The sequence below is a fragment of the Manacus vitellinus genome, unplaced genomic scaffold (genome assembly GCF_001715985.3).
Source record: "Manacus vitellinus isolate BGI_N305 unplaced genomic scaffold, ASM171598v3 scaffold_30_pilon, whole genome shotgun sequence".
In the NCBI taxonomy this organism is placed as follows: domain Eukaryota; kingdom Metazoa; phylum Chordata; class Aves; order Passeriformes; family Pipridae; genus Manacus; species Manacus vitellinus.
Genome location: NW_021940291.1, coordinates 7,884,771 through 7,897,761, shown reverse-complemented (window position 1 = coordinate 7,897,761; position 12,991 = coordinate 7,884,771). Strand labels below are relative to the sequence as shown.

The following is a 12,991-nucleotide window of genomic DNA, read 5'->3' as shown; positions in this document are numbered from 1 at the left end:
GATCTTTCCTTCTTCAGGCAACTCCTTGAAACGAAAATTCCCTCCAGATCTCTATTTACTGCATATGTCATCTAAGATAGGGGGCTCAAATATTCTTAGGGTTTGGCTAATTCTTTCTTCTTTGGAAAGCTTCAATAAATATTAGACAGCAGGTGCAGTACTTAAAATGTTTTTTGCTTTATAAGTGTCTTCATACTTTAAGCTATTTTGGTCTTTCAGAAAGGGAAATATTTTAGAGCAGTAAATCCAATACTTGTGTTCAGCTCCTAGGCCTGTATTTGGCACCTAAGTGGGCTTCCTGATTTTTGCAGCTCTCACCAGCCCTCTAAAACTCCAAGAGCTGCTGGTGCTTGGCACCTCTGAAAGCAAGGCCACCTATTTAACGTACTTAATTTTAGGCATCAAGGCTTGACAATTTGAGGCTTAAAATGCTACATATCTCTGTATTATTGCACCCTCGGTTAAAAAGCAGTACGTTTAAGTTGTCTTAGTTTGTTCTTTACGAACCCCAACTGCTCAGCCAGTGCAGCTAAAAAGCCAGCCACCAACAGCCAGACAAGCTTGCCAGCATGCTGCCCACTGCGGACGAAAAACCCAGTGCTTCTGTCAAGGAGGCCTGTTACAAAGCCAGGCTGTTATTTACACGCTGCAGTTCAAGGATGGGGGTAAGCATCTGCAGTGCTCACCGCTCAGTGCTGTGAAATTACTTTCTGAAACATTTTGCTTTTCAGCTAGAACAAAAACGTGATTTGTTCTCATCCGGGCGAAGGAGGGGGGAAAAAAAAAAACCACCCAAACCCACAGAAAGAAAAAAAAAAAAAAGGAAAAAAAAAAAAAGAAGGGAAGTAAAAGATTTACAAGTTCCTTTGCTTTTTATTAAAAAAAAAAAAAAGAAGAAAAAAATCAATGGCAAAAACTGTAAAACCCCCTCTTCCACTTTTAAATAGTGTGAAAACAAAACAGGTCTCAAAGATCTCTGTTGGAAAACTTGAAAAAACAAGCAATTCAAGAAACCCCTATTAAACATTTCCAAGAGTTTCTTTTTAGCCTTAGAATATATTTTATTGAAAGCATGGGAAATAGGGACATGTACAATTCATCATGTCAGATTAAGCAAACATACTTAATATTCCCTGAACAGGACTCTGACTGAGGCTCTCCAAAGACTAAATGTCAATAATTTACTTCAAAAACATTATATTTCAGGGAATCTTGTAAATAGTGGGTAACTTGAGGTGATACTAGATTGTACTCTAGAAACACCATACAGTTAGAGCAATCTAGATAAGCTGTGCTCTCTGGCACTTGGAATAAATGATCTGTTTTAAGAATTCTTGATAGCATTTCAGAAGCACAAAAAACATTTGGGAATGGAAAACAACAACCCCAATTACCCCTCTGAAAAAAGAAAAAAAAAACGCACAAAAAAAAAAGACAAAAAGCATCTACACAACTGCGTAAAACCCCTGTGTATTTAAACACACTTCTAACCACTCAGCTGTTAAAAAGTGAAATAAAAAACGGACTAACGGGTTAAAAAATCAGGTTTAGGTGCTGAGCTGTTACAAAGAGTAGTTCACTTTGCATTTGGACAGTGTTAAAACAACGTTTTTAATGTGGATGCTAGTGCAGAGACCGGAGATTAAACACAAAGAGACGCAGACAGTTCCCACATGCAGGAAAAGGAGGTTACAGGCACAGCAGCCCCAGCGCTCGCCCATCACCGCGGGGAGGAGGAAGGGACAGGCATAGCAACCACAAGCCCAAAAGCAGAAAAGCGCATACCTTCAGCTTGGAATGAAAATCACGAGATTTCCTTCTGGCAAGAACCTGAATGTGACTAGACACCTGCAGGGTAGGGGAAGGGAGGAAACAAAGGAAAAGCCTGTAACCATGGAGATGAAAAGCCCCCTACAACTGGGCAAGCCAAACGTACCTTAATGGCGGCTTGAATTTCTCGAACTTTCTTTCTTGCTAAGACCTGTATGTGACTAGACACCTACATTGTTCAGGTTTATAGGGGGGGAAAAAAAAAAACAACAAACAAAAGAAAAACAAAAAGCAAATCAAATTTTAAATGTCTATTTTTTAATCTTAAAAAAAAAAAAGAAACTTTTCTGAGGGGAGGAAGTTATTTGCATCTTCAGTAAGCTCTGCTGTTAAAGATACCACATTCCCAGCCAGATACCAAGCTCTTAGCACTGAGGCTTAACAATACAGGTCATCACTGCAGTGACTTGATTAAGGAAAAAAAAAAAGAAAGAAAGAAAGAAAGAAAGAAAAAAAAAACATGTAACCCACCAGGTTGTGCATTCAGCTACAAGATAGAAGACACAGCTCACAGCTGGACGCAGCCCATGTGCTTTGGTACCGATCCCATCCATGCCCAGGCCCGGCGCTCTCGCACGGGGAGCCCACAGGATTTCTACCCCATCTGCTGTGGATGCAGATGCCCGCTCTGACCATTTGCCACTAGGCTTGAGACACTACTTGGCACCAAGAAAACTTTATCCATTATTTATTGTGCTCTGCAGCTCCAATGAGAAGACTCGGGCTGCATTTTGACTCCACTGAAATGCTTTAAATTCTGGCACAAACAATAAAATACTGGCACAACACAGGTCCCTGAACACGTGCTGGCTTCCTCTGTAATCTCAGCATCAAGTCTGCCCACATACACCCATGTAAGTGGGGACCAGTAACTTGACATCAGCTTGAGTGATGCCCAGGTTTGGACTGTGGTCATCACATTTTGTTCAGAAATTTGTGTAAACCCAGACCTGCACTAGACCAGTTATTGTACAGAAGTTGTTGTCTGTGCACTGTAGGGTCTGGGAACAAAAATTCACATTCCTGTTTACCCAGGGACATACTGAAATTCATGCTATTGCTGATGAGGGTTTAACGATGCTGCCCAGCATCACTCAGTAGTGCTCAGCATCCCATGGCCTTCTGTGTGAAGGTTTAAAACCTGCAGTGACAGTAAAAAAACACTAAAGGGAAATCTCTTATTCTTGTTTGACCCAGGACATACCATATCAGGTGGTGCTAATTTTTCCTAAGTTAGTTACAATTCCTGTCTGGGAAAGAACAAAGCAAAAGAAAAGGAGAAACAATGCTTTCCTCCCTCTGTAAGACTGTTCCATGACAACAGTATCAAAAAGCCTGTATTTTGGTAGGCAAGAGGATAGTAGTGGATCAGTGTCCACAGTCCCTGAAGGTCACCTTCAGAGACTTCTTTGAGAAGCAGCTCAGGAACCAGCTTGCAGTAATTCAGAGTTATACTGCTGCTTACTAAGCAATTTTGTAGTCCAGCACATAGACCAAGTTTTCACACATGTCCATTTGTTTTGCTTTCAGTGGAGTATTAGCGATGTTAAAGGTTATACAAGAAGCACAATCGTAACATTTAATTGCTCAGTTAAAACTCCAAAGTTCTAAACAGTCAGTCTAAAGTGATTTATGAATCCCTATAGAGGGAGGTACAAGTATGGAAGCAGACATCACCACATGTAAGCCATCACAACCCCCTTGGTTTCTCGGCACATGCTGGCCAAGGATCTAGCTCCAAGGTCTGCATTTTGACTGCTGATGCAACTTTACGATCCCAGCACAACCCCCAACTTTTGGAGCTTGCACGGGCATGGCAGGCAGAGCTTGGGACTCGTCCTTTTCTTTCAGATTTCTTTGCCAATCTCTGGTTTGTTCCTTTTCCACATGCTGCAGTTTCTCTCCTTTCTCGTGCCTTTTTTTCATCCCTCGTACACGTGTTTTTCTTCCTAACTGACAAGGGACACCACTCAGGGCAAACCAGCACCCAAAGTGCCTTAAGTCCAAGTGCTGGCAGCAGAGTTTGCTGACTCAGAGTCACCTTTCCCTGCACTACAGAACAGGTACATCATGCAAGTGTGCAAGCCCCTGCCATCCCCTTGGTCACACACGTTGGTGAGAGGTGGAACCTTGCACCTGGCGTTAGAGGAAGCGAGGGGACTCCGCAATTTGTGAGGTGCTTTTAGACAGCACAAGGGTTTAGTAACCAGTGCATAAACTACACGGAGCGTGTGCCTTCTGCGAGGCTGCTGATCGCCAGGAATATTACAAATTAAGGGATTTAGTCACATGAGGTGAATTAATGGTTATCTGATAATTGTCTGAAAAAAATTTTAAGACTGGTTTGAGGTTTATTCCGTCTCTTTGATGAATGAAATCTTACCGTGGTCACAGACCAGGAGCCTGAAGGCCCTTTGGGGACTTTTTTTATTATTTTTTCATTCTCTGGCAACTAACTGGCCATGAGCTGACAGCATGATTACGATCAGTTCTGCTAGATCGCTTTTATTTATTTACCTCTCATATCCAAGAATCATGATTTCTATTATATTAGCAAATTCTCTTGACTTTTAAGAAGTTCCATTATTCACCATCTAAAAATAATCATTATATTCTGTAGTTATACTATATTATAGAGAAATAAGGCATAATGCTTTATGCTTTTGCTTCAACTTCTGAATGTTTTTCCCCAAATACAGGGGAATAACAGGTTCATGTACACATAGACTAATAAAAAATTCATCCTCAAACCACCCCTGAAATGATGATGCACAGCCCCAGAGTTTTAAATATTCTCTAAACAGCATGTATTTAATCTGAACAGTGAAGTCAATACATCATCTCATCAGAGCTGAAGCACAGACAGCCACTGCAGCCAAAAATGCCATGTTTTGTCATTCACTGACATGCATACTTCCCCACTGGGTTATTTTACCTGCTTCCTGGTCCGTGTCTTCCCTGTTCTAAGTTTGATGTATCTGGCTATCAATTCATTCCTACCTGAAACAAAGAAAAATTCATGATAAGGGACAAGCAGCATCACATCCATAAATACCATCAAAATAACACATTTTAACATATGACCTGCGTGCAGATGAGGTTAATGTTTTTTTTACACACACTCCATTTCTTCTTTGCAAAAATTTATCAGTATTTCTCATTGTTAAACAGTATTTCTCTTCCATCTCTTTGACAAGCATTGTAAGTGCCACAGGAACTGTACAGAGGGTTATGAGTTCAGTGTTTCCCCACCGAAGTCCTGAGACTGTTTGCAGGCAGAGAGGTACCTTCTTGGTCAGCAGTGGAGCACAGGATGATCTCTCACTGGAGAACCTCCCATGCTGGGGGCTGACACAGAGGGGTCTGGGCCCCTCTGGTTTTGCTTCCAGCTGCTCTGGGTGGTGTTTGCCCCCCTGGCCCACCTGGACCCCTGTTGGGAGGAGCAGCTGCTCTTGAGAGGGTCGTGTGCCACCCAAGCCAAAGAACCAATCACCCAGATGCTACAGCCTTTCTCCATGTTTTATTTCTGCAAGGAGGACAGCAGAATCTGCCCTTCCTGCCAGGAAGCACTCTGCCTCCTCCAGTGACGGAAACCACTGTCCCAGTTCAGCAGGTTATCAATCACACCCTTAACTCCACACACAAGACTGGTGGCCCTGCGAAGTTCTTGTGGCAGTGGGGCCAATCAACACCGTGGTTTGTTATTCAGGGCTCTATTTCCCTTGGAAATGTAAAGTATTTCCAAGTCTCTAAAACAACTGTTTGACTCTTCTTCAGTCACACATTATGCTACCTAATGCAAACTAACATTTTCTTTCCAAATAACTTCCTTCCTAAATATTGCTGACATGGAAGATAACACAAGTTTTATGTAGTGCCCTGTTTATTTTCACTGCATATTATGTTACTTCTCCATGAGCTGTAATAACTTAAATATACTTGTTCAACAAGTCCTAAGTTACAGAGCTATTTGCATTCAGCACAGGGGATAAGTAGCTCGTGCATAGAAAATGAGAAAACTGATTTAGCAGCAAGCTGAAAATGGGGAGGTTAAGAAAATAACTTGTCACCCACCAAGTTATTTTAAAGTGGATGAGTACGTAACTGGGGAATGCAGAAGATTATTGTCAGCCAGAGCTTCAACCTCTTCCAGTTTGATGCTGTGGGGGAGAGATGGGGAAGTTTTGAAGTAGCCTGCCTATATCTGAAGGGCATTTGATTGACTAAAAGACTGAACACGTTTAGTCAAACTAAAAAACTTTGTTTTTCTCTTTCCTTCTGTCTCCCCCTTTGAGCCTTATTTTACAACCCTTGTATCAAATGTCTCATCGTTCCTGTCTCCTCCATGTTTGCTAAATGGGTATTAGAACATGAAATATCAACATGTTTCAGAGTAGAGCTGTGTTTTCTCTGATTCCCATTGTTTTAGTCTGGACTGTGCGCCACGTTTCCCACAACGTGCCACTGTAACGGGGATGTGAGGTTTGTAACTCTTCAGCAGGTCTCTTCAGGACAAACTTCAAGATGTAAATTTTGCGTGAGCAAACAGTTACACAAACCAGCAACATTTCTGCACACAAATGAGGGATTTCCGTATGCAAACAGAGGAGCAGCTAGTTACCTGATTTCATGCAAAGACCTTGTCTTTACGCTGAACAGAAGTTCTGCAGCCTCTTGTGCTCACAAGACACTTGCCATCTGCAGCAAACAAGTGCCTTTGTGTTCATGGGGTGAAACCAGGGAATATTCATCCTCTGTATCTCTCTAGTCTCATGTTCTTTCTCATAATTCCGACAATATCCTGCAAGAGCCCTCTCCGACCCGGTGAGATTCAGAGATCACCACATTCCTGCAATCACCACTGTGACAGGTGGTATGAACATTTTCGTATTTCTAAATGCACATTTTGATTTAGCTGGGGAGTGCCCCCCCTTCAGAAAGTACCTGCTTTGCACATGTTCAAGTACGTGCATACATTAATACCCAGGGTGGTTTTTGTTGTCAGGTTGTCCTTATCAGCAGCTGGGGACTCTATAAGGTCAATGACAAGGTGTAAAGGATGCGTTGCCATCTCTTGTCCCTCCAGCTGTGCTGAAGACATTTCAAACACATGGGCACAGCACAGGTCACTCCACCCACCCCTTGCCCCTTAAGGCAGCCCCGTGCAGCCCTCGGCCACAGCTGAGGTTTCACAGTTTTCTTCCCAGCCAAGAGACTTCAAAATTTATTGTTAAAGGAAAGCTCAGGTTCCTAGGCAGCCCTTTGACAGGAAAAGCAGCTTCATAAAAAACCTGAAGCACTGAAAGTCTAGACTGTACTATCCAAAATATCAGTCAAGTGCTGTCTCTGGTGGAGCCCCTGTCCATCTCTAAAGTGCTTTGGCATGAATCAAGGTTGGGAGGGGGGATACTCTCTGGCCACTATTTAGCCCAGCAGGGGTTTGACAAACAAGATTGTGGTTTAACCAAGTGATCACTTCCCTTAAGGTGAAGGCTAGCCAGAGCCTACCTCCAGAAAAGTCAAGAGGGTGGAATAAGTTGCTTTAAGTTGCAGGGAGGAGGAACTCTACAAGGAAGCACAAAAAGTGGCCAAGGCAAAAGCCTTACATACGTTTCCCTTACTGTCATGTTTTCAACACAGCAAGGAAACATGTCAGGTTTAGGCAGAGCAGGAGACACCGAAGCCTCATGAGGATCACTGAACACCTTCTGCCCAGCCACAATGACCTGAAAAGACATAAATTCTTTTTTGGACTACCAAAAGCCATAAATACAAACATAAGCACCGCCTGACACGTGCAAGATAGATGCCCCCAACTTAAAAGTTTACAACCTTAATGTTATCTACCAAACACTGGAGCTCTTCTTTACCAGTCCTGACAGACACTAACAGAAATGATCTTATCTCCAGATCAACTAAAGCCCAAACAGGACTTTAAAGAAAGAAAGACTTAATAATCCTAAAAGCATCCTTTCCTGCTCTTGGGAATGAGAAGAGACTGAAACAAAAGGAGGCTCAAGGAACTTCTTTAATTGGCCATTAGAAACCTTAGGGTGAAAAATTAATAAATAAATAAATCATTAATAAGTAGATCTGTTCTCTCTAAGAAGATCTCAGTTGTGGGAACACTTTCCATACACACTCTCCTGCTCTCTCCTTGTCATATATATCAGGGAAATTGCCTGGCAGAAGAGAAGAGGTCAGGTTTATGAACAGTAAATGTTCATCTCCTTCTTCTTGTCACTTGCTGTGACAGTCTCCTACTTTGAATGTTTTGGTTCAGGTATCAGGGAGAGGCATGGGGAGGTGCCTGGTCAGGTAAAACATCTTCACAGCACAGGAATCTTTTCCAAGGATCTTGAAAAGATCAGGAGAGGACCACAACAAATATTTTACATAAGCTGCTTCCTGGGGTTTGCTTTTTCCCCTTTTAATTCAGGCTTTATCTGTCATATCCTTCTGCACTGTCAGTGCAATTGCAAACTGTAATTCTCCCTGGACCGATGCTGAGGGAGAGGCATTTTACACAACAGAACATCTTTTTTAATCATGGCATGGAGTAAAAAGGGAGTTCAGCTAGAAAACAGTACAGATGCTAAAAACCTGTTTTGTGGAGAGCCGGTGCCTCACTGCAGCCCCTCTGAGGGAACAGCCCAGTCCCCCGGGCAGCCCTGCTCCTGCCAAGCAGTGGGACACAGGCTCCCTCCAACTTCCCTAACTACTGCCCCCTCCCTGAGTGCCATCACCCTAAACAGGGGAGGGTGTGCTAATCCCAGACACCTCTCAGGCAGCACGGAGGGCTGACATTTCTGCTCTTCTTGTTCAAAATAAGTAGAAGCAGCTGCAAAGTGAGGAGGCTCCCACCCGCCTCTCCCCGGGGGAGGCAGTTGTTGCTCTAACAGAGGGCCCTTGTGCAGGGAGCCTCCTCTACTCATTTTATTTTCAAGAACAGCCTAAAGCAGCCAAGCATCAGCCCCCACTAAGGTCTACATGAGGGTTCCCACTTACCCAGCACGAGCAAGGCCCACAAAGGTGAAAATCAACCCCGACTGAGGAAGTCGTAACTGGCAACCCCTTCATGGGCCAAAAATGGCACTACCACCTCTGCACAGGAGCCACCAGACCACCACAGGCAGCTCTACCAAGACCTACACAAGCTGGGGACGTGCCCCCAGCCACACCACATCCCTTTTGCTGGGCCACAGGCATCACTGCTCAAACGCAGTCCCCACCAGCAGCAGGGCAGTGAAGACGCTGCATCATGTCCCCGTGCAGCCGCGTGGCGGGCGGGTGTCTTTATTTAGAACATTAATGACACAAATTAAACCTCCGCCCTCCCAGCTCCCAGTAATAGGCACCATCCGAACGTGATAAAAATAGGCAAGTGCGGGAAATAAAGCCGGTTAGCAACTGGAAAATGAACAGCTAATTTCAAAAAAAGTTTTCATGCTCAGCGAAATAATTGAAGCAATGGCCAAGCAGAAAAGCCTGTTCTTTTCACATAGTGGTGTGTGCTATGAATTTTTCCAAATTCTACAAGACTGTGGCTCGAAACGAGTATTTCACATCCTGACCGCAAAGACCTGCACAGCCATTTCATCTCCCAAATCATTCTCATGGCCATGTTTTCACCATAGCAAATCTTTTTCCAGCTAGTTTTGGTAAACTCCACTTCTGGTCACTTCTGCTTGGAGATGCTACAAGGACCTGGTGATCGTTCAGTGCGGCACATGTGCCTCTGGGCCAGATTTGGAGAGCTAGTGGGAATTTTGCTGGATGAGGGAGCAGGCTTGTGAGTGCTGGGAGCACCACCTAGATCTTTGTCTGCTGAGCACAAGCTGGATCCAGATCCCACCCCAGGCTGTGGGTGTCCGTGCATGGACACTGCCAGCAGGGATGTGCCGGTTTGAACATTTTCCTCATCAGAAGGTGGGCACAGGGCCCTTGGGTGGTGGGGCTCACAGCCTTTGGAGGAAAAGCCTCCACAAAGTCATGGTGCTCAACCCCAGCACTCTTCTGTTCCGTTCAGCCGGCAGAATATCCGGCTTTGGGAGATCTCGCCTAAAATTCGCCGGTGCCGCTTTCCGAAGACGCCTTATAGCTAAATTGGCTAACAAAAAGCCTCTTGTAGATAAAAGAGCTCTGCAAGTCAACAACTGGCTAAGCAGTTTAAACCTCTAAGTAAGGCATCCTCTATTTAAACGTTATGGGCAAATCTAATTTAAGCTTTTAAAAATATTATGGGCAGGTGTTTAAGTCGCGGGCACACTGGGGCTGTGCGCGGGGCCGGGAGGGGGCTGGGCGCCGCTTCCCAGGCGGGCAGCATTTTGTTCAGCCAAGCTTTCTGCAGAAGGGGCCACGTGACAGAGGCCAAATAAACAGCATCTGGGGATTTTCAATTACAGACCTTCACCCAGCATGCCTGCACTGTAATCTCTACCAGATGAGGCTCAGGCCTCACTATTTTCAATAATTCACACACTGTGTACACATAACATGACAATAAGGGCATTCATGCAACCGCCTGATTCGCACATCAAAGCTCCCAAATGGCCAGCTGTAAGCATGCTTACTGCTGAATAATTCATTCTTTTCACAGGCTTGAAAAAACGCTCAGCGGGAGTTGGCAAGCTTGTGTTCTTTCCTGTGTGGTATGCTAAACTCAAATTTTGAAAGAGGTACAGCCCCACTAAAAAGAGTCAGAGATACAACTATTTAAATGTGCATTTGCGAGCTTTCGGATGGCTGCTCACAGGAAAAAAACAAAAAAAAAGAAAACAAAAAGAGAAAAAAAAAAGAAGCACTACGTTTCCAAGCGGGTAGCAGAGATAAGATGACATAACCTACATGTCTTCTGAGGCAAGTGGTTAATAGAAATAAAATTATAAAAAAATGTTTTCTGGCTAGTAAAATATTTTGTACGCATATTATTCCCGGATAAATATCTTAGATACACCAGGCACATAACAGTCAACAAGTTCAGCAGACTTGAGATTTCCTCATACTTAGCATGAATTTTCTACTAGATGGCAAAGAGGGTTTTATTTAAGGCTAACACATATGAAAAAGGCAAACACAGAAAGACCAGAGCTTATTCTGTAACTCCTATTTACTGTTCTCACAGATACGGGTTGAATACTAATTTCTAGATGATATTTTAACAACTTCAGATTTGCAGCTGTGTCTCTGAACATTTAGCTTGCAACCAGTGAGTGTTCCAGATTTTGTAATACTTTGACTTAACACAACGGAAGCATCGTTTCTTTAAAAGGAAAAAAAAAAAAAAGGGAGGGGAAGAAAAAAAGAAGGGTCTGATTCATAATATCAAGTTTTCTTGACTGTCAATCAATGCCCGAACCAGCAGGATCAACTAGTCATGACCTCTCCTTATAGCAAACACATGCTGCTTACCAGCTGTGGACTGTGTTTTTTACATCCTTTTCTCTATCATTCAGAACAGCTTCCTCCTAATCACAATAATCCCAAAAGTGCTAAAACATATCAATCGTCCTTTAAGCCCTGCCTACAAAAGGCCAGCCGTCCGGCCTTTATGGGCTTGTCCAACAGCAGCTGATACTTCATTCAACTACAAATCCAATTTAGCAGTTACAAGAGGTTTAGCATCACTGGAAAAATATTGGTGTTGATCCTGCACTCTTAAGTCAGCAAATATTCCTTTGCCATATTGTTTAGCTTTTTCTGCCATATTTACACTTCTGCTGGATTTCCCTGAGTGACTTCAACAACAGCGTTTAACCTCTGAACTGGTAATATTTACAGTTGATCAAACAGCGATTTTTAAAATATGTTTACCACAATTACAGAAACATAAGCCTATTTGTATTCCAACTGTTACAATTCTGAAAGAAAAAAAAAAAAACAACCAACAAAACAAACACAGTCATTTCACTCAAAACCATAGAGCACGCTTTATGTACTGGTTATGCAGGATGCTATTTATTATGGCCCTTCAGGCAAGTTCGTGGCAATTCTTTCACTTATGTATTTTTAATTGCCCAGTGAGCCAATGCAAACACTCCCTTGATCCCCCTTCACTTTTTTTTTCCTTTTTGTTTTTCCCCTCTTTAAGCAGCAGTATGTGTAATGCTTAAAGTAAAGGGGGGAGACCCTATCTAAGGAATTTACTACTTCCTGGCCCGAATCTGCCAATCTGTGGGAACACTCAGTTTAGGCAGCCTTAGATAATGGGAATATAAGGCAGAAGATTTCTTTGCTGGTCCTGTGGGAGAGAATGGGAGCTGCTTTTCATTTGCTTTGTAGAGAAAATAACCAGCCTCAAATCTGCATCAAGCACAGGATCTCCATCCCTCTGCACGGGCACCTGTCGGAGGACTGGGGCCACACAGCTCACCCACATCCAAGGACACAGGCAGGTCCCACAGTCCCCAGGGAACAGGGTGGGGGCAAAAAAATTCACCCAGTGCCTTAGACCTGCTGGAGCTTGTTGCTGCACTGAGCCCTTTGGGAGCCAAGGGCCTGGCTCTGCATTTAGGTAGGGATCACGCACAGGAGTGGCCGTGCAAGGGCAGGACTGCGAGGAGACAAAGACTGCAGGGTTCCTAAAATGGGCTTTAAGGGCTGCCCCAGTGTTTGCACACACACACACACACACAAAATTACAATAAGCCACTTAAATACTTTATACACAAATGAACTGCTTGCAAAGTATACCATAACTGGGTTGCCTGAGAGGAGAGGGAAAAGATCCCAGAAACAAAATAACTGATATAATCCCTTCGGGTGCTAATGAGCAAACAATTACAGTGACTCATTGAAGTTATATCATGATGATACTTCCAAAGAAAAGAACTTTCTGTGTATTGTATTAAAACCAACAACAATAAAATGATCCCAGATTGAAGCAAGACCACAATTTAATTTACACAGCAAAAGGGAAATGACCTAATAGTAGCACAGAAAGATATTCTCCTCATGTCAAGTCTTAACCTTTTGGTTTTTATCCCAGCTTCAGTTTTAGAGAAAACAATGAAAAAGACCTGTAGACACATCTGGTTCAAAAGTCTTCATTGACATTAATGCAATGCATTGGATTCTGTTTGGCAGGTCTTCATACTGGGAAATATTCCACATAAGCAATGTTTATTAATTTCCTTCTTCTGAGTTTTTAAAAACACAGACA

The 12,991-nt window shown here is 43.2% G+C and overlaps 1 protein-coding gene across 5 annotated transcripts in view; it reads right to left on the bottom strand.

Annotated features, from left to right (window-relative positions):
• The window catches only part of TEAD1 (TEA domain transcription factor 1), a 157,516-nt gene that overhangs the window by 41,687 nt on the left and 102,838 nt on the right, over window positions 1-12,991 (bottom strand). For 2 of the 5 annotated variants that reach the window (XM_018076054.2, XM_008930795.2), the window contains 2 exons: window positions 4,766-4,830; window positions 1,937-1,999 (listed from right to left, as the gene is read on the bottom strand). In XM_018076054.2, the coding sequence (XP_017931543.1) occupies window positions 1,937-1,999; window positions 4,766-4,830 (128 nt within the window). Of the gene's footprint in view, window positions 1-1,785; window positions 1,849-1,936; window positions 2,000-4,765; window positions 4,831-12,991 lie in introns of all 5 variants that reach the window. The other 3 variants (XM_018076053.2, XM_018076055.2, XM_018076056.2) reach the window with 2 other exon arrangements.